This window comes from Charadrius vociferus, unplaced genomic scaffold (assembly GCF_000708025.1).
Source record: "Charadrius vociferus isolate BGI_N301 unplaced genomic scaffold, ASM70802v2 scaffold213, whole genome shotgun sequence".
Lineage (NCBI taxonomy): Eukaryota > Metazoa > Chordata > Aves > Charadriiformes > Charadriidae > Charadrius > Charadrius vociferus.
In genome coordinates this window covers 2,272,614-2,298,387 of record NW_009647828.1, presented here as the reverse complement: position 1 = coordinate 2,298,387, position 25,774 = coordinate 2,272,614, and the positions used below count along the sequence as shown (strand labels likewise).

Below are 25,774 nucleotides of genomic sequence, written 5' to 3'. Positions count from 1 at the left end.
TTCTTAAGTAACAAAAATCAACCTAAATTAACATACAGAGTATTAGACAGACAGAAACTGTTTCTATTAATACATTCAGATTTTCAGAAGAGCTAGAAGCTGTTCAGTATTGGAATAGAAATTGGTATGTTTATAGTCTCCCAAAGGCTTGTTTGGGAATTAAAGATTTACAGTAAGTTGGTTTTGTTGTTTTTTTAAAATTATATGGATTACAAAGTAGGTAAGATAGAGTTAAATTACATACAAAAAAAATAATAATAGCATAGCATGAAATTGGCAAACAAAAACAGCGAGGCAGGATTTCCCTCAAAATGACAGATTTTTTTTTTTTTAACAAACAGAATGCACACACAGATCTTCAGTATTTCCAATATCTGGCACCAACAACCTAACTTGAAGTCTAAATCTGAACAATCTGGTGGTTTCCTACACCGGCAAATGCAGGTGGAAGTACGGTGTTTAAGAGGCTTAAATATTCACTTTTATTTCATAAATGAAACTGAAGTCACAGAAAGGACAACAAGTTAGATAACCTTAGAAAATTACCGTAGAAATCCACTTTACATTTGCTAAATATTTTTTGCCAGAATATGAATTCAAGTATTTATGATCTCTAATATAATCAGTTATGAATGGAAAATTGATTAATTTTAGTGTTTGCACAAGCAAAGATTTCACACCTATTAACTTTTCAAAACCAGAATATTTTCTTATTTAACTACAGATGCTCTGAAGTATGTTCCCCCCCTCCCCCATTTCAATGTCTTTGAAAAAATTTGTAGCTTCAGTAGCAGCCTTGCCTTTTGCTTTAAACAATCCACATTTAAACAGCTTTATAAAAATTCCCCATGCTGAATTTAAAAGACAGATGCACAAAGAACTAACAGAACAGGAAAGTAGCATAGAGTAAGGGAGCAAACAGGTCTTGGAAGTATGAACGCTCACTTTGTTGTGAGTTTGTACAGCACATGGCGCAACAGAGCTCTGATCCACAGCAACACTGGCTAGAAGATACTGAAGTCCGAAATATGTGGCATTATTCATTAGGCATATGATGGTAATGTCTGAGCATTTTGTAATGAATCACAACCTCCCTTCGCTATGACTCGGGGGCACAGCTTGCACTCAAAGATAAAGTCCCCATTTAAAATCCTGTTACCACAGGAAGAATGTCTGCCGATTTATCTCTGGCTGATAAATTCCCTGATTTTTAAGAAGGCATTAGGTTGCTTATTAGTCTCAAACTTGAGCACCAGCTGGGAGGGAAGAAGCCAGAACTTCCTTACTAAGAATATTAGGCTCTTGCAGACTAAGTGGAAGAGAATAATTTTTTACCAGAGTAAGAAGCCTCAGTGCCAACCTGAAACTATGCAGTCTCTAAAAATAATAAAAAAGAAAACCTACACATACACAAACACTCCAGGAGCACATTCCCTGTTTGCTTTTAATATAGAGAAAAGAGTCACTCTTTCAAGAGACGGCAGAGTATTTTCAAAGAAAAAGACAAAACACCATGAAGCCTCCCACAATATTTAGTCAAAATTTGATTGCTCGTTATTTCTGATTATCAGTCTCTGAGTGAGGACAAAGCTTATGGTTGTTTACTCTTGACCCAGTCCCTGATCCCAGTCCCAACACTTAATAAAAATCTTACAGCTTTCTTAGAATAGTAGAATCTGCCAATCTTTTTCTTCTTAAAGAAAATTGCCTTGAGAATTGAAATAAAAGAAAGGTCAAAATAAGCATTGTGACCTTTCCTGCTTTCTCTAAGACAAAAATCTTACTATTATACCTTGTGTTTGTTCACATCCTTTTTTTTCAGGAAATTGCTCAGATTGTAGCCATAACCTTTCACAAACCCCAGAATAATATAACTCAATAATAAAAGTAATTAAAATGTAAGAGCTAAGCTCCCTGACCCAAGTTCTTACATGCAGAGTATCTCTGATCATCAAAGGTCTCCATCAGTTTTACTTCCTCTTGGGCCTGAGATAGAGATTTAACTGAAGTAATTCAGTTTTCAGATTTAGTAAAATACACAGGAAAGATACTGGAGAATTCAAGAACAATTCTGGTGTTTGATATATGAGTAAATGGAGAAGAAACAGATGACGCAATATGCATAAAATACAATATTATGTTAATGAAATTAATCAAAACCTAAACCTGACCACAAAGAAGCATGGTGGATACCTGTTGCATTTAGTATTAAAATGGTAAATAAACTTCAATACTGAAAATATAAAGGTATGTACAGTGACGAAAAAATAAGGATATATACAAAGCTATCACTATTCAGAAGAGATCAAAGAGATGCTGTGAATGACTCTTTGCATGTCAAATGCTACTACTCATTGATGCTCAAAAAGGCAAAGACTTAACAGGAAAGAAATTCAGAAAAGGCGAAAAAAGAAAAACAAACCAACAACTGCCCCCAAAGAAAACATTCTGCTATCACATGTGTGAAAAGAACCTCAAAAAATATCTAGGTTATCTCACCCCAAAGCAGAATCAGCTCTACCTCTGTCATTCCCAACAGTGGTACGGCAGAACCATTATCCATTCCAGTTTTAAAGACTTTGAATACTATCCATTGCATGACTCCCTTGGGAAATCTATTTCAATGCTTCACTAGTCTTACTATGAGAAAGCTTTTTCTGATATCTGTCTGGAATGTCTTCTTTGCAATTTAAGTCCATTAGTTCTCATCCTATCCACTACAGGCCTGGAGAACAAATTGTCCCATTCCCCCTTCATGCATTTGACAACTATTACATTCCTCTCCAGTCTTCTTTCCTTAGAATAACAGCTCCAAGTTGTCCAATTTTTTGCAGTGTCATGTTTTCTACACTTCTGGTCTTTGTTACTGCTCTCTAGATTCCTGGTAACTGTTCAAATCTTTCATGAAGTGTGGTGCTTAAACTGGACATCATATTGCATCCTACTTGACCAGCACAGCCCTCCCAGTGCTGAAAAGCATGACAGGATTATTTTTCAGGAAGGTGTAGTTTCTGTTCAACAGCTGAATTTAGCACATGCCTTTTTAGTAAATCATGACACTCTTGACGTGCTTAGCTATGATCCACTACCATTCTCTGCCTCCTGTACTATGGCAGCTCACTGATGTGTAGTTATGCAGCTGAATATGCCTGGCCAAGTGCAGAGCTTTCTAATTGCCTGTAATTAACTATATTCTATATTTTCAGATTATCATCTGCAATTTGTCCAAGGTTAAGTCAACTCCTAATTCTGTCTACCAGCACGCTTATCGTAGCTTGGTGTTCTCTGCAAAGGTAGTAGGTGCATCTCCATTCCATCATCTAGACCATTAGTTAAATGACAGCCCTTACAAGCATCAGGTGAAAGCATCTGTCCTTCAGGTTTTTTGTTGTTTTTTTGTAACACGACTTTGCCTCTGAAAGGGGCTGCCTGGATGTAGCAGCTATGTCATGGCACTGGTAATTCCTGTGTCAGTGTGTTATAATGTCAGAGGGTTTGAAGAAAATTTCAATAGAACCAATTAGATTTTTTGCCATCAAAAAATTATTTCTTGGCGACCAGAGTACTAAAAAACATATTGAGACCCACCTGAAAAATCTGTTTAAAAATTGCCTAGCAACTGGGTCTTTCAACTCCACTGATATGCTATCAAACAGTAATAAATCTGCCCAGGTCTACTATTGCATTTGATAGTGACAAAAGCAAAGACAGGTTAGAGCAGCTGAATGAGTAATATAAAACATTACTCATATGTGCAGTGGCAGGGTATGGCAGCAAACACCTCTTCTGCAGCATCATTTTTAATTATCCTTTGGAAGTCTCTGCATAGATATGGACATACAGTATAATTTTTATTCTAACTTCTAGAGAAATAGAATTTTAAAGCTTGAATTTCTGTTTTAGTAAAATACACAATTAAAAAAAAAAAAAAAAAGACTAGCTATAAAGCCAGTCCTTTGTGAGAGAAAGCACTTCCATTTACTCAGTCTTAGAATAATTTATTTTTACGTTTATCTGTAGCAATCAATTTCTAAAAGCATATGTGATTTAAAATAACTCTAGGGATACCTGCAAAACTTACATGCTAAAACTTTTCTGAGTCTTAATGTGTTTTATTTAATTTTTATTTTATACAGAATTTATTGTCAGTTGTTAATAACAAAGTTAATGTAAATCTTTCAAATCTTGTCACACAGCTATAAAAATAACTAAGATTATATCGTTTAAGAAAAATGTCTATTTATTTAGCACAGGGACAAAAATCAATCCAGGACAGCCTTATTGATTTCCACTGTCACAAGCTATAAAGAATTGGATGCTGCCTTTTTTTTTTTTTTTTTTTTTTTTTTTTTTTAAACTGGCACTTGTACTTAACACCAAACAAGAGCTAAAAAGAAACTGGGGACTGAAAGTTACAGTTCTTATCAGAAGCCATCTCAAGGGAATACCTGTAGTCAGGATGGCACTTAAGTATATACTTAACATTAAACAAGTACTTATAGTAGAATTAACGGGAGTTTCAATTGTTTTCATAAATCAAGTGAATAAGAAGGAACCAGCACATTGCTCACAGTAAATCCCAGAGTCATGCAACAGAATTACAAGAAATTGTGTTGTAAATGAGAAAGGTAGCTTCTTAGTTTTAACAATACAAACTTGTAAGAACTTAGTATAAATTTGAATTACTCTCGGCTCATAAACAAACAAATAGGTAGTGAGTATTAGACTGGAGACAATCTAGTACTAATACTCTATTTTCAAATATTTATAAATTTGCACAAAATTAAATCTTCCCACTGGCTCCAGTTTCCCACTCTGGATGTACATACTATACTACATTTTTGTGAACAGGATCATCAACAATTTGACACACCAGAAGGCTGTGCTGCCATTCAGCGAGACCTGAACAGGCTAGAGTGCTGGGCAGAGAAAAATTTAATGAAATTCAACAAGGACAAGCGTAGGGTCCTGCACCTAGGGAGGAATAACACCATGTACCAGTACAGGTTAGGAGTTGACCTGCTGGAAAGCAGCTTTACAGAGAGGGACCTGGGACTCCTGGTGGAAGACAAATTGACCATGAGGCAGCAATGTCTTCCTGTGGCCAAGGCGGCCAATGGTGTCTTGGGGTGCACTAAAAAAAAGTGTGGCCAGTAGGTCGAGGGAGATCATCCTCCCCGTCTACTCTGCCCTGGTGAGGCCACATCTGGAGTACTGTGTCCAGTTCTGGGCTCCCCAGTTCAAGAAAGACAGGGAACTACTGGAGAGACTCCAGCGGCAGGCTACAAAGGTGATCAAGGGAATGGAGCACCTCTCTGATGAGGAAAGGCTGAGAGCCCTGGGTCTGTTTAGCCTGGAGAAGACTGAGAGGGTGTGAGTCTCCTTCTCTGGAGTTATTCAAAACCCACCTGGATGCATTACCTGTCCAACCTGATCTAGGTGACCCTGCTGTGGCAAGGGGATTGGACTAGACAATCTCTGAAATTTCTTTCCTACCCCCACCATTCTGTGATTCTGTGAATAATGATTTTACCATTTCCAGATCAATATTACTCAAAACATGTTATTTTGCCAATATCCTACAGCCTTTCTGTTAAGGAGACCCAGTTTTTCCACCTCAGGCATTGCAGACATACAATTTATGAAGGGGAGAAGAGGGAGAAAATGCTGCCCAACAAGAACATAGGGATGGCTGCTTTTGCTTTTACTGCCACTTCAAAAGTTTTCTGAAACATGGCCCAGTGATTTCTGCACCTCTCTACTGCGCAAATCTCAAAATAAGCAATGAGCACAGACAATTCAAAAGCCCACAAGGCCTTTTCCTAACTTCTTAGTTTTTCACCCATACTTAAAAAAATAATAATTTCACTCTCCTGTGTCAGACTATAACAAATCATTTCTTTAAGTCATGCAGAACTTAAATGAGCATCTTTTGCATAACTCAGTAAGAACAATGTAATGCTTGCAAAGTATTCTGATTATGGATAAACCTTGGACAAAAAGAATGTATTATAATTGTAACCCACAGCTGGGCAACCATTCCGGAAAAGAAAAAAAAAAAAAACCACAAAAAAACAAACCCCAAAAAACCCCACCAAACAACCAACCAAACACCAGTAAAAGCCTATGGAACAAACAGCAATGTTTTTCAGTAAATTTATTTCAAAGCATATTGGTATAACATCATTGTAGTGCCATGGCACCTCAAAACAGACCTCACAAAACAGCAATCTCTCTTTTGAGCTCTAAAAATTTCAAATTGCCTATGGCATTCTCCAAACAGTTTTTTGTTTGGTTGTTTTTTTTTTTCTTTTTTCAAAAAGTAAGAAAACTGCTCATCTATCTCATCTAGGAATGTTTCCTTTCCCTTCAGCCATTTAGGAAGCAAGGCAAAAGCAGGTCAGATTTTCATTATAAATAGATTTTGCTAATTTGTTATACAAATCTGGTAAGAGACTCAGGGACAACATTGTGATCATACCAAAATTTACCTTGGGAGGATGAGTCTTAAAGGAGTTTCTTTGTTTCGGATTAAGTGCTCAGAATAAGTAAGACAACTCTTCCGTGAGCACCTGTTCTATGAGCATCTTAGTCTCCAACGTGTTTTGTTTTCCCAGCTCCCCATCACTTGCTTCCCAGTACGCCCAATCCACATCCCACCAGCTGTAGATGGGCTGACTGGCTCGCTACTGCTTCCATGGGAGTTGATCAGCTGGCTTACATTTCCCTGTCTGGAATGACTTGTAAAATTAAAGTGTATGTCAAGTGAATAAATATGATACAGCAAACAAATACCTGATAAATAATGAAATATTATATGCACTTCATCTCTAAGTAGAATCAATTTTAGAATATAAACTGTGCTGAGGAATACAATATAATATAAAATCTTACATCGGGGGAAAAATATACAAAATATATTTTCCAAATTAATTTAGGACCAGAACTAAACAATCTGGTGAAGTGAAATTTTTCTTTTCCTTTTTTCTTTTTTCCTTTTTTTGTTGTTTTTGGTTTTTTGGTGGGGTTTTTTTTTTTTTTTGCTTGTTTGTTTGTTTGGGGGGTGGGGGTGATGATGACGGATGACCTCTAAAAGGCCTCCTATGAAAGGAAAAATATTTGAGTAATGTGTGACTTTTGCCATAGAAGTATTTGAATATTCAGGGCTAAAGTGGTTAATCAGAATTGATCAATATGGTCAACAGAACACATTGACTTGATCAATATGGAAAATGAAATGTAAAATTCCAGTATTTTTTTCATATATGCACTTTAGTAAAGATTCTATCTTGATATAAACTCAGAATCTATTAAACCTAGATCTCTACTAAATCACAGAAACTTTTGAAATATATAACATTATTTAAAAAGAGAATGTGTCAAACAAGAATAAAAACCAATAAAAAAGCCTCTGATCATGTTATTCATGTAAAGTTCTTCAGTACCTTGTATGAGATTTACTAAATTAAGACAGCAGTAAATAAATTTACAAGGATGAGCAACATCATAAAAATCTCATGAAAACTAAAAATAAGTTATGCAGTAGGATAAAATGTAATTATAAATGTTAATAAAGGCTTTATGAATATCAAGTTGCCCACACACTCTCACTGGACAAAAGTGGAACTTAATGAATCCAGCACATCGCATGTTTTGATGAAACAATTAGCTTTTTGATAGTTCCACCTTACATAAATGGAAATGCAGGAACTCCACATAAAGCTTCCCTGTTGGACTTTTGTGAAATTAGATGCTGATTACATATATTAATTTTCTAGCTAAATAAGCTTCTTGCTTCCCTGGCTGATAAATATATCATCGCACATAGACTGCACAGTGACAGTATCACATACCTATATAGCAAACCATATAGCCTCAAAGTATACATCATATAAGCTCACAGCAGCCACTTACAAAGAAATCAATGAAGATAATGTTCTATACAGTACTGGGTAATGTGACAGAGAAAAGGAATATGAAAAAAATGATATATTATTTTCAAATATATATCTTCTTAGTATGTGGCCTTTGAAGCCTCAGCTTTCTGATGGCCACAGCAGTGAGCAAAATATACCTTAGAAGAGCAGCTGACTCACTGCAACTGAGTTGACTCATAAAAAGTATACATTACCTAAGTATTTGCCAGCAGTTCAATGGAAAATTTGTAATTAAATTTGTGGTTCAGACTGCCAAGTATACAGAACATTCATAACATGACCGATTTTCCAATGAATGAATAAGATTTCTTTAAATGAGACTTATGAAACTCAATATATAACCAGCTGATGAGTTCAGACCCAACAGCCTGTTAATCTAAAATAATTTTCTCTAAAACAGGAAATTCTAACCACAAAAATACAACCCTGCTGATTCCTGCCCTTTTCTGTAATAAAAACACACTGGCCCAAAAGCTGTGTCAGAGCAAAGAGTAAAAAAGTACCTAGGAACCAGATGTTACCATGGGAGCCTTAAGGAACTACTGATGTACCTACTGTAAAAGCAAAGACCTACTAAGAGTTTGGCAGAGAAAAACATGGACCATCACAGACTGTGGTCTGAAGAGGAGCGATTTTTTTAATACAGTGATTTTAAAAGAATCTAGAATAACCCAGATATTACACCAGGAAGAATAGGAAGAAAGAAAAAGAGAATAAATTATCACAAGATACAGGTTGATGATGTAATAACTAGAAATCCTTTGGCCAAGGGAAATATTTGAAGGCATAGCCAGAATGGTCTGGTCAAATGGAAGTAGCAAGACAAACCTGCAAAAATTTCTATAGGAAGCTTAAAACTGCAATTAAACTTCTAAAACCATCACCTCCAAAGTTCTAAAACTGCTTCTCTTTACTAAATTTCCAATCCATAAAGAATGAGAGCTTAAATATTTTCAGTAGTTTTCCTTCCAGCTCAGAAGTATTTAATTACTCTTTCTTGACATGCAGTTCATAAGTTTTCTTGGTATTTTGGAACAGAATAGTGCCTAGGGACAAAACCAAGCTACTGGCAAAAGCAAAGGATTGGAGAGGAGGCCAGGAGGACAAGGAGATGAGAGGACTGCATTATATAAACTTAAAGATTCTTTGGCCACCCTGTCTTGGCTTAACATTTAGTGCCAAGTCCAGTGGAGGACACAAGCTGTACGTCAGCAGAAGCAGCAGCAGATAATCATTTCCGGATAAGGTTTTGTCCTTCACCACAGCTCTGCAGTCACACTTGATTCTAATATGGGACAGAGAACTACTGTGCAAAATGACTTCTCTGCTATCAGAATAGACTCCTGAGAAGTACCAAAAGTTTTTGCATTCTCTAAAACATTTTAGCAAGCAAAATGTTTCTTTAGAACTGAGATTTAAGAAGAAAATACTATCTAAAAATGAAAGGGTTTGATTATTTTTCTAAGGATGCTCAAAAACATATTGTGGGTATGACCATTGGCGATTCTAGTGGCCTCTCTTTATATTGCTTTATATTGGCTGAGTCCAGAACCACAATTGGATACGACCAGGGTATGCATCTACTCAACGCTAAGTCATTCAACATTATGCAAGACTTCAGAACAGAAATAAAAGGTAGAGCGCCAGAGAACAGTACTCCAGATAAAAATGTAAGTCCTTGGTCTCAAGTAGCAGAGGGACTACAGTGAATTAGGAATTAATGGAGTAATGGACGAACAAGTACATGTGAAGAGCACATTAGTATGTACCTTCTTCAACTGATGATTTTTAGATGCACAAGACCAAAAAGCTCTTGATCAGCACTCAGGACCACACCACACACAGGAACTTGAACTTTGATTCCTCTCAGGGATAGTGATCCCATTTCCAAAAGTGTTAAGCGCCAAATCATTGGGTACTTAATAGGACTTCTGTTGGCATCAGCTCACATGATCATTGACAGAGACATCTGCAGAACCGAATGCAGCTCTTCTGTTACAATTGGCGGTGGCTTATAGCTACTTCCCCAGAGAGAAAATTGTCAGTCTTTCTCCCCCTGCTTCTCAGCAGACTTGGATGAAAGGGTGCAGACAGAAGAACTCTGAAGGATGCATCCCGCTTCAAGGCAAATCAGCATTAGGAGCATCAGTGTTAATGAACAGGGAAGCATAATATAAGCCTCTTAATTTATTCTGACTTAGTTTCTGACACAACTGTTTTAGAATTTCTCTGCTGACAGAAGTATGTATAAAAATACACCATTCTAACTATTTGATTATACACAAAACTCACATCACTCCGTACAAACTGATACTCTTGGCTTCCTATCTCATTTCCATGAGATGTAAAATAAATGATCTATGGATGTTTAATGTCCTTGTTGGCTCATCCAGCCCAAAGGGCTATTGCTGGGTTGTAAAAACAAAACAGTTGGGGAAAAAAACCAAACCAAACCAAACCCAAAAACCACCCACACAAAAAACACAACCAGAAAAGGCAAAATCCTCACATTAATTGAGGATATTATCCTAAGCCTAGAGGAAAAAAATTGCAGGGCCAATCACTTGAAAAGAGAACACAGTTGTGTAACTTGATTATACCAATTTTACTCTTGAACATTTTTAGTTCAATGAAAAAGGCTGAGGTGTGAAAACCATATGCATTACTAAGCTCTCATTAAAGATTTATAAAATATTATGCAGTGACTACTACATCGAGCTCAAAATTCCAGTCTTCAGTTTCAAAGTGCTTAGTAACTTTTGTTCAGTAAAATTTGAACACCCGCAAAAGCTCTAGGATGGTGATTGCAGTAATAATTTACATACTTGCAGTTCTCCTACTGCAAGAGGAAAGTCAATTTTTATAGGAGACTAAAGACCAATACAATAGCTGCAGTTTTGTTAGTGTCACAAAGCATCACCTGTCATGGTTTCAGCGGGGATGGAGTTAACTTTCTTGCTAGCAGCTGGTGTCATGTTATTTTTTGGGATTTTGGATGAAAATAGTGTTGGTAAAACACTGATGTTTTGGGGTGTTGCTAAGCAGTCAAGGCCTTTTCTGCTCCTCACACTGCCCCACCAGTGAGTAGGCCGGGAATCACAAGAAGTTGGGAGGAGACAGTTGACCCCAACTGACCAAAAGGATATTCCATACTGTATTACATTGTGTTCAGCACATAAAGCTGGGGGAAGAAGGAGGAAGGGACGGACATTCGCAGTGATGGCGACTGTATTCCCAAGTAACCGTTACACGTGATGGAGCCTTGTTTTCCTGGAGACGTCTGAACACCAATCATTCTGCCTAAAGAATTTATAATATTTGCCTAACAGTATATTAATAACAAAAATACATGGCCTGCCATGTTAGCAAGTATGCATACGTAAAAACCAGGTCTGGCCAATTAATGGTCCAAAGCAACAATGGCAGAGGAATGATGACAAAGTACATTTGATAAAGTGCTGAGGCTCCTAAATTTTACCTTGATTGAGAACAGAAGACCAGCTTTTCACTCTCCACGATAAAGCACTGCAGCTTTCTACCTAGCTTTACTGCATATGATGAAGTCAAGAAAACCTGATATAGGCAACCAAGCCGGGAACACAGGAAAGTCCCTAACAATGAGACCAAAAGCCACTAGCAAGAGGCTTAGATACCAACCAGCATATGAAAATAGAAAATAACATTCCTAACTCCTTCTCACTTGTCCAAGCAAGCTAGCAGGGAAGTAGAAACTTCTGTCTCCAGATATGTCTGCCGCATTGGGAAGCAGACAGATGTAGCTCACATCTTGTTCTGTGTTCAAACATACACACTATTAAATTATATTCCCTGAGTTCTTGATACTTCAATAATGCTATTAAAATATTTTCTAGATGAGAAGGCATGTGTGTAAAGTGGCATTCATTTTTGGTTGGAAATAAATGATGTAATCCAGACACAGCTCGAACAAGCAAGCTAGAACGCTGTTGAATTCAAGAACTCCCAAATAAAGTTATTTATTCTTCACATAAGTTGCTCATAAAGAAAAGCTTATTTTACAGGGCATGGACCACATTATAAAATGAACTAACTGATTATACATACACCAAAAATACACCTGCATGTTTTCAGTTACTCTAACAAGTACTTCAGTTATGTCAAACAGGAACATCTCAAAACAAAGCCCATTTTCTTTTCTATAAAGCACAAAAGCACTACCACAAATGTTTTTAATCCAATTTTCATTCAATCCAATTGACATCCAAGTTGTCAACAATATCATATTTCACATATGTGAAAGCACTGAGTACCTCAATTAAAAAAAAAATAAAATACAGGTTCACGGAAGCATTTGAAGATCTCTTCTGTGATGGAACATATGAAGGAAGCAGATGAAAAGAATATGGACTGAGTAGAAGACAGGAAGGAAAAAATAAACGCTCTATATACACATATATACACACATATGTATGTGCATATAGATATTAGTGCCTCATGCATTCATTTTCCTCGAGTTTTTGAGCCAATTGCTTCTTCAGAAAAGTGAAAAACTACGTGGCAATTAAAGTATTTCAAGCAGAGTAGTGAAAGCTTAATCGTTCTGCACCACAGAGTGCAGATATGTGTAATTCGTTGGGAAAAATTGAATAGGTTAATGCATATCCCCTGGAAACAACTCAATATTCAATAGCCATTCAGTACACTGGATTCATGATGCTTCCATATGAATACCTTCTAATAAAAGAACTTACTATTAGCATAAGCAGATACAATACATTTTCATTATTACGGAGCAAAATGAAATGAATCAGGAAAATTAATTCCTGTTGTAAATCTCACTTCTCCAAAATCCTTCTCTGAAAACTTACAGTTTAACCATTTGTACAAGCAGATAAGGTTTTTGAATGAGAAAGTGCACATGCCTAATAATATGATCCTCACAAGCTCAGGGCTAGTTTGTGACTTCACAATTTGAAAAGCCAGTATGTTGTTGTACGCCCTAAGGATGATGAACTAACTTTGAATGGTTGACTGACTCCCAATCTGATCGTTGCTTCGAGAAGGGTATTATACTAGACCTTGACCTGGTGCAACAAGTGCTCCTGAGTAAGTCAGAGAACGTACATGACCAGGTTTGTCAGTGAGACATAGTCGAGGATTCATCTGTTCCCCACCCCTTCCATCCCAAATACGTGCTGACAGGCAAAATAAATTTGGGGAGGGCCGAAGCAAACAAACAGAAAAATGGAACATGGGCTGAATTCGCCGTATGTTGTCAGGAGTTTTCAAAGTGGGGCAAAAGGTGGAAAAATCTTCAAATGCTGGATCATATGATACGGGATAAGAGAAACGGTCAAAGCAATCAGGTTACATGAAAGCTGTATAAGATCCCAGGTCAACAACCAAGTGCCCTTGGCTGTATGACAGAGCAAAGGGACTCCATGAGGCTGCTGCCAAGCAATGGGCAAGCAGGAAGCACTGACCTGGCTTGGGTGCAGCCCAGAGCTGCCATGGTTCTTCTCCAGGATCCACCATGTCAGGTGCAGCCCAGAGCAAGGGACACAGCACAGGACACGGCCAAGCCACACATACCAAACATCAGTGCTGTAGTAGGTGATTTGGAAAAGGAGAGCAGATTGAGTGCAATCTGAAGAGTCATGTCTGTAGTAACTTTTAGCAGGTGAGGAATTATATTTGGGTTCCGCACTAACAGTTTATTAAGCTAAAACTAAGCTGTATTTTGTGGTTTAAAAGGGTATGTATAATCAATTCCATCTATTTTCATCTTTAAAACTAATTTCTAAAGATAAATACTAACATAAAATAAGATGTCATGGCGTCTTTGTTACAATTATGCTTTTTTGCTAACTACTCTTTTATTTATGAGCTAGTTATTGGGGAAGAGAGAAAATTTGAGCAACTAGTCCCTTGCTTCACACTGACCCAACAAACTAAATGAGAATGAAAATTCTAGTAGTGACTTCATTTAGGATTTTAAAAAGACTTATTCTATAACACAGGTATCTACAAAAAGGAAAATTTCTACTCAGCAGAGCAATATTGCTTGTGTATTCTTCAAAGGTCATCCACACAATATTGAACACATCTGTGTTGAATATGCTAAGCAGGAGTTACAGATGCTTAATAACCCCATTACACAGTAGTAAAAGGTTTGAGAAGTTTCATCAATGAGTACTGAATGACTACAGTAGTACATAGAAACCTACTAAATAAAAGAGGAACTTCAGTGCATCAAGGGGAAAATATTAATCATCCCACTGAAAGACAAGTAGAAGAGGACATTTCTTCACAATCAGAACATTTGCTTCTCAGACACATAATATTCAAGAACACCAACCACTTATGAGGTTGTGGGAGGAGATACTAGAAATTAATTTACCAAACAGGAAACTAAATATGGTAATTTAGAACGTGTTTAAGGTAAAACTGCAATATAGTTCTAAATTTCTTTGGATGAAATTCAATGTCTTGTTTAAAATAAACCAAAAGCTCAGATCTCTCTAATTCCATGCTATTGCATTTCATAAAACATTCAAAGATTGCTACAAAATGTCTTTGGATCCATTAAAAAGTGCACACCCAACCGAATCAATATTCCAAAGAAATTAACATAAGAAAGAAAAATATATATATCCACATATTCATGCCTTGAATTCTTTGAACTGCAAATAAATCAGTTAAACTTCAGAAATATGTACTAAAGGGAAATGGAACAAAAATTGTCATAGTTTTTTCAGAACATGGATCTATTACAATTAAGTTAATTAACACCTCAAAGCAAACGCTTGTAATTAGCGTATTCTTTTTGTAATCAGGCTTATTTTGTAGCCTTTCTAACTTTTGTGGATTGATGACATAGAGCAAATTAAGTTAATGAAAAATAAGAATATGAGTAAGATTTTTACATCATTCTCAAGAATGAAGCTAAGATGGATTACAAACTTTAATATCCAAATTGCTTCTGAAGTCATTAGCAGCATACATATTTCATCACATAGATTGTGTATCTATTTTCTTTTTTGCCTGGCAAATCTGATCTATGACAGAAAACAAGCAATCCTGCTGCTGCTTCCTCCTTGATTCATGAAGTGAGAAGCCCCATTATTGCACAGCTTTTTGTTCTTCTAGTAATCCTTTTCCTGGTTTTATAACTCCTGGTAGACCTAAAGCATGTCCTTCAAAACTATATCCCGTTTTTAATCAAAGATTCAGGTAACAATGAGTTGCCCACCATTCTAGGAGAACTATTCCAGCAGGTATGTTATTTATACTTTATTTATAGTTTATACTTAGTTATACTTTCAGTTTCCACACAGAGGATTTTGTCACATAAAACCCCCTTCACTACAATAAAACTTTTTGCACATACAGAAATGTATGTTGGTTGAGATCATAATACGTCTTAACTTACTACTCCTCTAAGTACTTCAAAATTCTTACTGAGTATCATTTTAATTACAGGATGTTTTAGTTTCAGGGTGTGAATGCCATATGTGAATTTAGTTTAAATTAATTCTAGAATATTATTTACGTTGTAAGTGCTATCAGAAATAGTCTTAAAGTCTACACTGGCAGTTAATTTGAGACAATTCCTTTTTATTGATAAGCCTGTATATAAGTGAAATACATCCAAAGTCTTTAGTCTGCCATTAAAACTCAAAACTTGAACCAGTCACATAATTCTTCTCTGATCTCCTTCCAATTTGTCAACATCTTTTTTGAGAATAGGGAATCCTTCCAATAATCATCTCATTACTACTATGTCATAACAATAATACTGCCTCACTAAATTTACTTTATACCCACCAGCTGATCCACTTATGGATCATATTAACTTTTGCTACTACGAGCTCACATTCAGTTGGATACCATAACAGCTATTTTGAAGTTGCTGCTTAACAAACCATACCCACTCCCTGCTCATACAGTATGTGACTGACATTATTTACTTTTAATATATTTCATTCACATTTGGTAATGTTAAAAACATTTCTTTCAAGTTAACCCTCTGTTAAAGCACTCAGTTATGTGGTAAAAATATCCTAGACTTAGAACTACATCCATAAGTCTGTGGGACCTGACAAGATGCATCCCAGAATCCTGGGGGAACTGGCTGATGTAGTTGCCAAGCCACTCTCCATGAAATTTCAGAAGTCATGGCAGTCAGGTGAGGTCCCCAGTGATGGGAAAAAGGGAAACAGTGCACCCATTTTTAAAAAGGGTAGAAAGGAGGACCCTGGGAACTATTGCCCTGTCAGCCACACCTCTGTGCTGATCATGGAACAGATCCTCCTAGAAGCTATGCTAAGGTACATGAAGGACAGAGAGGTGATTTGAGACAGCCAGCATGGCTTCACCAAGGACAAGTCCTGCCCCACCAACCTAGTGGCGTTCTACGATGGAGTGACCACATCAGGGGACAAAGGAAGAGCTATGGATGTTGTCTATCTGGACTGCTGTAAGGGCATTGACACAGTCCCCCACAATATCCTTCTCACTAAATTAGAGGTATGGATTTGATGGGTGGGATGTTTGGTGGATGAAGAATCAGTTGAATGGTCGCATCCTGAGTGTAGTGGTCAACAGCTCAATGTCCAGATGGAGATCGATGACAAGCAGTGTCCCTCAGGGCTCTGTACTGGGACCAGTACTGTTCAGTATCTTCATCGATGACTGACACTGGGATCGAGCGCACCCTCAGCAAGTTTGCAGATGACACCAAGCTGAGTGGTGCGCTCAAAATGCCTGAGGGATGGGATGGTATCCAAAGGGACCTGGACAAACTCAAGAAGTGGGCCTGCATGAACCTCATGAGGTTCAACAAGGGCAAGTGCAGGGTTCTCCACAGGGGTCAAGGCAACCTGCAATATCAATACAGATTAAGTGATTGAGAGCAGCCCTGCAGGGAAGGACTTGGGGGTACTGGTGGATGAAAAATTGGACATGGGTTGACAACGTGCGCTCGCAGCCCAGAAAGCCAACCACACCCTGGGCTACATCAAAAGAAGCGTGGCCAGCAGGTCAAGGGAGGTGATTCTGCCCCTCTGCTCTTGCGAGAACCTACCTGGAGTGCTGCGTGCAGCTCTGGGATTCCTAGCACAGCAAAGACATGGACCTGTTGGAGCAGGTCCAGAGAAGGGACACAAAAATGATCAGAGAGATGAAACACCTCTCCTATGAAGAAAGCCTGAGAGTTAGGGTTGTTAGCTCTGTTGAAAAACAGAAGGCTCCAGGGAGACCTTACGGTAGACTTTCCATACTTAAAGGGGGTTTACAGGAAAGATGGGGGCAAACTTTTTAGCAGGGCCTGTTCGATAGTACAAGAGGTAATGGCTTTAAACTAAAAAAAAGGTAGATTTAGACTAGATAGAAGAAAGAAATTATTTACTCTGAGGGTGGTGAGACACTGGAACAGGTTGCCCAGAGAAGTTGTGTACGCCCCATCCCTGGAAGTGTTCAAGGCCAGGTTAGATGGGGCTTTGAGCAACCTGGTCCAGTGGAAGGTGTCCCTGCCCATGGCAGGCGGGTTAGACTAGGTGGCCTTTAATTCTCTCTTCCAACCCAAACTATTCTATGACTCTATAAACTATTATAGTTATATAAATTATTATATTAGCAGCTATATCAGCTGAGATATTTTTGAAGTCTTTTCTTCTAACCACTGGGAAAAAAAATGTGTCAAACACTTTTTGTAAATATAAGTTTATGATACCAACAAGAATTTGTTTATCAGCCAAAATAAAAATCCATTACTTCTTTTGTAACAAGGCCACAGGCTATTAAATATGCAATCATCTTTTAAAACATAAGCTGATACACCTATCCTGTTTTAATTAGCATTTTTGACATAAAAGAAAAAGACTGTAATTTGCTAATACATTTGTTGACTGTGAGAATTTTTGGAAGGGACATGGAGCTCACGATATATTCTGAAAAAAACATAGAACTGCTTTTCAAGCAAACTGAAAAGAACCAACTAAAAATGCAACCAAAGCCAATTTTCTCTCAAAACCTTTAGTTTTTCCTCTTCTATAGTGTTGACCCCGATTAAATCAACAGGATTATTAAGAACCTGCTGAGTTGTATGTTTGAGGACAGAAAAAGGCTCAGCTCTGTTTCACTGCATCTTGCTATACATCTTCAAGGACACAAGTAGAATAAAGATTTTACAATAATTATTCATATTAGTTTGATTTTCTTGCTTTGAGTTTAGAAATTCCAGGCAAGAATACCATTTCCTGAAAATCTTGCATGAAAAATTTGCAAGAAAACTGTATGCAAGAAAAGAATATGGTTAGGAAAATGGCTAGAGAAGTTTGTAAACTCCAGGCTGTACTGCTTTAGCAGACAGAATGTGGACAGTCAGGCTTCGGAGATGCAATTGCTTGCACTGATTCTTTCTTGATGAATGCCCTACACTTACAGGAAAGATTCATCCAGCTCCACCCTGCCCCAGTCTCTCCACTGCAATTCATTCATTCCTGCAATGGAGCCACAACTGGAAATACCACGAAAACTTCATTTACTCATATTTTACTCTAGCTTGATATTCTGCTATCTGTCTTTTTTTTGTTGTTTACATACAGTATTTCTTTTCAGACAAGACACTAGCCCCATTATGATTATACACTAATCAGTCATGATAGGAGAAACTTTTCAGTGGTCTTCTCTCTCCTGAAGTTAAAACTCAAGTTCTCTGCAAGGACAGCTGGTATCCCCACTAGCTAGGCAATGAGGTTTGGGGTTGGGGGTTTATATTAATGTGCACAGTGTCTATATAAAGCTGTGTTTCTACACGGTATATGTCGTCTTGTCATTAGACACATATTTAATTCCTTGTCTCTTTTTTTAGTTTGACTTGATGAGAAGACGTCAGAAGCCTGGACCCCCCCAAAAAAAAAGGGTCCACTTCAAGAATACACATGAACCTCAAATTGCAAGAAGAGGTCAGGTCTGTAGTTGGTAAAGAGCACCTATTTTCTGCTCATGTAGAAAGCCAGTGCTCAAGGCCTTCCGTCAAGGCCATGACACAACCTACACTACTGCATCAAGTCAGATAGCTTATTTATTCACTGTATTTGCAAAGACATCTAGCAAATTCCTTCTCAGAACTTACTCACTGCACTTGGATATATTCATGCCAAGCTGGGACACAGTAAACATGCTTCAGAAGGTTACTACCTCTTACACTGAAGAGTCAAAGCACTAAATGCTTTTTTTAAAGTTAAACTATGATGTAAATGGTTTTGTCCGTACCACGTAAAATCAAAACCACTTTCTGGTAAACATGAACCACTGATAAAATGATGAATAAGATAAAGAGTTTCTCAATGTAAGGAAAATCTAGCATTTAATACAAAGAATTACGCCGTAGAGTAGGTTCATTTTAGCCATAAGCTTTTTCAGTTACCATTTGCTGAAAACCTATGACAGTCTCTGCATAACTTGCATTTCCAGATATGATACACAGAATCACAGAATTATTTAGGTTGGAAAAGACCTTTCAGATCATTGAGTCCACTAGCTAACTTTCTCACCATCTCTCCACATCAGCTTGTTTGGCAGAAGAGAAGAAAAACTAGCCATTGTGTTTTGGTGCTTTGAGTTTAAGCACCATTCTTCCATAAAAACAGAACATGAGAGCAATGGATGAGATCTAAAGCCCTCCGAGTCTTCATTCTCCCCTCAGCAAATGCTAACCTGCATATGCATAAACTCAGAAGTACAAATACATACATAAACATCTTTAAACAGGGAATAAAATCACTGGAATGCAAACACAGACTGACAAGGTCTTACCTTACAGGACACTACATCCTATAAATAGTCTACAGTTTTCCAGCAAGGGAGAATAAAAATAGAAAAGATAAAATTTAGTTAAAGGTTCTCTTAACCAGCACAAAAAAAAATCTTCATACTGAGAAAATCCCAACTAGAGTTTACAGAGAGGCACAGATGTTACTGAATCCAGTGGCAAAGAAGAAACAGGGATGGCCAGAATGCTGCAGATGTTTCCTGCAGAATCTATTGGATAAAAATGACCACCCTGATGTAAATAAGCACCTGCTAGTTTCCAGTTCAGAGATTATTTTAAGTGATAAGTAGCATAATGTTGGAGAAAGTAAAGAGGATTGTGTTCCTATTCAACAAAATAAGTTCATAAATAATGTTTAAAGTTCAGTTTCACGTAGAAAAGAAAAATTCCAAATACATTTTCTGATAGGATTTGGCTTTGACTCCTTGATACAAATGGCCATCACCTAATTAGCCCATGCCAGAAACAACAGATGCACAGTCCAACCTCCTGCACTCCCAGAAATGCCACAAATCTGGGAGTGTTCAGATAGAAAGAGAGCTTAAACAGAAACTAAATTCACAATTGTGAAAATAGTCCTGTTCAAGTAAAAAAAAAAATATTGACATTATTGTAAAGCTGAATTATGTTTGAATGATCAAACAATATGGCTTTATAATTCATTTTCCCTTAGGTCTGTCTTGAAGATGACTTCAGCTGAATCCAGTTATTAAATAGAGAAACTGCTCAAAAATGCCGCGCAATTACTAACACAAATGGAACGTGTATCAGGCATACAGTGTTTCATTACCTGTTACTGGTTTTCTCAAAATTGTTTAAAATATGCATATACATTCACAAACCCTCCAAAACAAACTCGTGTGTATATGCATAGGTGTGGTTCAGATGTAGCTCCTTGACAATAATCATCAATAATATATTTCCTGTGGACATTAGCTAGCACACCAGATTTAGGATTCAAATGCAATAAACACAAGGTTCACTGAACATAAGTAACGTCTGATTAACTGGAATGGTTGCGAATATATTTATATTTCTCATAGCAACAAAGAAGCTAGTCCATTTTCCAAATATACTGCACAAGGGATTAGATTAGGCACAAGTTCTTTGAGAAGAAACCATGAAGTATAATATCAGCCATAATTATGATTATCTAAATAAATTGCATTAATTAAAACTATTTGGAATTTTATCTAATCACTTGTTTATTTTACAGATATAGGTTACTTAATTTTACTGAGTGATACTATGTACAAAAAAATGCAAAATCGTTAATCAATGATTTTTGTCTGCTTTACAACATACTATTATTTCATTCTAAGCTACTATAATGGGCATCTTAAATTTACTAGGGGACAAAATAAACAAGCATGCACTGCAATTCAGAACTGTCTCTTCACAGCAACTCCAGACAGACAAAAATGTGTCATACTGAAGAAAAACAATCAGTCATGAAAAATCTGCAACATGAACACTCAGTATTATTTGTGTTATTGTTACAATTCTGAAAAAAAACCCACATAATAGTCCAAAAATCCTAAAAAGCACAACTGCTGCACGGCTCTGGTAATAAAGGCACATTTGTAAAACAGTCACTCGGCTATTTAAAATACCTAGGAAAAAGTACCAAAAAGAAACACAGGTTGACACTAGAAAAATCAAAATCTCATCCAAAGAGCAAATCTTATCTTCAAAAATTATACACAGCTCCTTCATCTTTTCATCCATGTGTTCACACATGAGTATTTTTAGAGTTTAAAAAAAATAAATAAATAATTGGATTGCCAGTTTATGGTCAGTTGGTTTTGGTGTTTTCTTTCTCTCCTTAACATATATAACTTGCATTCATATTTGTATTTAATTATTATGCAAAACCACCAGAAACAAAAAAAAATATCGCCTGAGTCCCTGTGGGCAACCTCCACAAGCACTATTTTCCAGCTACACATAAAATATCAGGTGATGCCAGTTAAGTCCTTCATAAATGTAATTATTTTTTCTTATGAAAACTATCCAAGATCTGACAAATAAAATTGTAATCCATTTTGGTTACGAAGCATGAAGGTGAGAATAAGAGGCGGTATTCATTGAGGATATACTTTAGTTACGCATTTCCTTATAAAAATTTCACAGAATTAAAAATTATAAGATTTATAGCAAAAAAAGGTTAACTGTTACAAACTCTCAGAAAACAAAACTAGCAATAAATACAATTACCTTCTACTTTTAGCTAATTGTGACATTGAAGGCAGAGAAAAGAAGCATTTCAATTATTAAATTCAGTATTGTTGAGAACAGAAATTCTAATAAATTTTTCAATCACCCATTTCTTACAAAATCTCAATAATAGTAATGTGAGAAAAGACATGTGGCAGGGCATATCTGTTACTCTTTAAACATGACAACAAGTACTGGGAAAACAGGTACCCCAGCAAGCTCCAATGGTCTTATATCTCTGACAGCCAGAGAAAGTTTTTATTAGTTTGGTAGTTCAGGGTTTCCTAGAATAAATGCAACTCTGTCATTTCTAATGTGTTCTCGTGATCAGTTAATGGATTATTTTTTATTTTTTTTTTTTTGCCTCCAGCTCAGACAACCTTCTTGTCTTATAATTTCTTCTAAATCAATTCATAGGTTATCCATATTTTCTCATCTGGAACACTAATGAGCTTACCTAAATTCAGTTTTAATGCATCATTTTCCTGACTCACTGAGGTATTCTTTTTCAAATCCACATCACATTTCTAGATTACTCCCCAAAATTTCAGTAGAAATCAGTGGTTGTACCACCATTTGAAAATCTGTCTCTTGTGCCTATATATGCTGAATTCAGAACCTAAATCTCACACATACATACATACACAGACAGAAATAAAAGGTTTGATAAGCATTTTTGGAGCCCAAAGACTTGTGTATAACTGTTTCTGGGTTTCCAAGCATTCTCCAAAATAATACACAGCTTGGAGAACAAGAGGATCCTCTAAACATTCTAGTGTGAACACCAAAATAACACTGACTGTATGCGACCTCAGGATGCCATCTACTTCAAAGTCCCGGTTAAAATAGGGCTGCCTTCAAAGTCAGATCAGGTTGCTCAGAACTTGTGCAGCACAGTTCCATTGCATTTTGTGGCCATTGAATCTCTCTTTTCTATTCATTGACCTGTTTTTTTTATTACTTATGGAAGAACATCACATCCCTACGATTTCTTTTTCAAGCAGTTCTTATAAATCTACAGTGGACTTCTTCAGAGTTCAAACTGAACCAGGATTAAATATTTATGTATTTATTTACTTGCCAAGATAAACTTTCAAATGAAATGTTCTCTTTAGAAAGGAAAGTGCTTGGAAACTTTTTAAGGAGATCTAAATCTTTACATGTGGAATGTGCTCATGGTATCTTGTGGAGGTTGTCATTGCATAGGTAGATTACAATCTAAGCCCAAACAGAGGTAAACGAGATGCTATTCTTGACTTGACCAGGCTGTATATGCAATCTTAAGCAGAAAAAGGAAAAGCCTTTAAACTGGGATGATCGTTAACTTATCTGAGAAAAACATAAAGAGCAGCTGAATAACTTAAGCTAAAAAATGCAAAAGATAAACACAATCTAAAGGTAGCACATTTCTCTTCACTTGAAGTTTTTGTGATTATGTTTGTGTGGCTCACAAAAACATGCTTCAGTCAACCATACTTTCCTGAATCCAAAGTAGAGGAAAATAAGTAAAACTACTTATTTCTCTAATACAAGAAATTAAATTATGTGTTCAAAAAGTTTTATATGTCCGTACTATCTAGAAACCTATGACACGAAGAAATCAGGATGGAAATATTCATAAAAGTCGAATAAAACAATAGCCCAACATTTCTCTATGCCCTCTGGACTGCACTTCATTTTCTCTAGTCTTCTTGACATATCGCTAAAATAGAAATACATTGTTAATCATCAAAATACACAGGTAAGGATCTTGGGCACTTTAGGTTCCACCACTGAAGAAATCCATGTCCTATAGTTCAGCTTGTAATTTCTTTATTTACATTTGTTGAGGCCTGCTAGCAAACATAAACGTAGCTAAACCAGAAGTTAACCAAAGTAACTTGAGAAACTATGAAGCTGCAATGGCACTTTCACTTCTCGGCTGATGCATTCTCTTTTCTGGGCAAGGTGTTGTAAAATAAAACAAAGTGAAAGGAAAACAGGAAATTCCCTCATAGAAGACTCAGTAACTTGCGCTTTTTACAGCAGATCATGGTTCACAGCAGCTTCACTTCCTATGCCAACACCAGGATCAGAATAAGTGAGAGATCACAACCCAATTTTCAATTGGTATTACAATGAATTCGAGATTTTATTCCATCTTCCATATCAACAATAAAATTATCAATGTTTATAATGAAAGTTAATTACCATGTTATCAACAACTATGTGAAATGAAACATACATCTCTTTGCCTTTGTGTCTATAAAGTTGTGTACATTGTAAGAGACTTTCATGTCAGAATAGTTTGTAGAAAGATAACACTTTTTTTTTTTTTTCAAAAACAAAGAAAGAATAGGTGTAACTTGCTTGGAAAGTGATTCACTGTAAGGAGCATAAGAACCATAGAGAGACATCATTTTTGGGGGAATTAAAGAAGTAGTGATTTATATTTTATCTCTGTTTTATTCTGAGAACAAAAACATCAAGTCTGGCCTCACACTCAAAAGAAAGCCTACATTTCTATCCAGCAGACCAATCTCAAGATCCACAATATCGACGAGAAAATTATTAGTAACAGGTGGATGGACAGATGGGGTTAGCTGGCATTCATTTTTAATATAATGAGCATTCCTAGAAGAAAAATTACTTGCATGTGTATTTTAAATAATGGAGATACCCATCTTGAAGCTTACTAGAAAAAAATTATGTAACCAGCTTCTCATTATTAATTGCAACTCAGGAACGAAAAGGCATCAGGCAATAAACTCAGCAAATTGCACTGACGGTGACAGAAGTTTGATGTCTACTGCCATATTTGGACCGCACAGCTCCTGCCCCTGTCCATGCACTTACAGCCTACGTACATTTGTACAGGCACAGGAAACGTGACATGCATAGATACACAAACATTTTCTCTGACAATAAAGAAACTGGTTCACCTGGTCATAAACTGGATGCCACTAATACATACATTACACATGTTACCTAGCATCACTTTCACCTTCCTTTTTTTTGGCCGCTGGACAAATATTTTAGCTGCTATTGGCAAATTTTACTCAGTTGAAAGGTAAATGGTTTCGCGTACACTCCTAATCAATCACAGCACAACATGAAACAGGTTTTAAGAGTTTCCTTCATTTGGTTGGCTGGTTGTGTTTGGTTTTAGTGTGACCCTGTCTTCCATGGTATAATAACAAACCAAGCATGTACTCAGTCAGATCCCTGCCTTAAATTGACTGTTTCATAAATTCCTAAACTCCTTTTAAAAGACAAACATAACTAAATAATTGTTGCTACTGTATCCCCACTCATGCTTTGAGAATATAAATTATTTAAAACAAGAACTTCTAAACGTGTTTGAACAGAGCTTTCCACTAGAGATCACAAACAAAAACTGTTCAAGTCTTTATTATCAAAGATTATTAAGATAATTACATAAAATGAGTAAATATAGCATCAAGCTAAAGGAAGAAGCAAAACAAATTGAAAATACTTGCCTGGGTAACAAGTGGCTCCAACAGCCTCTCTACTGTGAGAGTCCTGATTTCCAAACTTTTGGGGTCCCATTTCAAAATGATAGGTGACGTTGCAGAAGTCATACTCCCTAGAACAGACAAAATTACATTACATGCATGAACATTATTAGTGTAACATCCAAACATTGCATATAGTGTATTTACAGAATAGCATATATGCTGTTTCTCTTCAGATATAAAATACGTCTCCATAACCTTGCTAGCATTCCTCTACTCCCAAAAACTCCCAAGCACACCACGCCATACCCACTGAGTGGTTAAACATTTATATTCAGAAATTTTTTCTC

The 25,774-nt window shown here is 36.6% G+C and overlaps 1 protein-coding gene across 5 annotated transcripts in view; it reads right to left on the bottom strand.

The window, feature by feature from the left end:
• Positions 1–25,551, bottom strand: part of CTNNA2 (catenin (cadherin-associated protein), alpha 2) — a 460,517-nt gene extending 434,966 nt beyond the window's left edge. For 4 of the 5 annotated variants that reach the window (XM_009882503.1, XM_009882504.1, XM_009882505.1 and 1 more), the window contains exon 1: positions 25,449–25,550. In XM_009882503.1, the coding sequence (XP_009880805.1) occupies positions 25,449–25,550 (102 nt within the window). Of the gene's footprint in view, positions 1–25,448 lie in introns of all 5 variants that reach the window. The other variant, XM_009882507.1, reaches the window with a different exon arrangement.
• Positions 25,552–25,774: the final 223 nt, after the last annotated feature.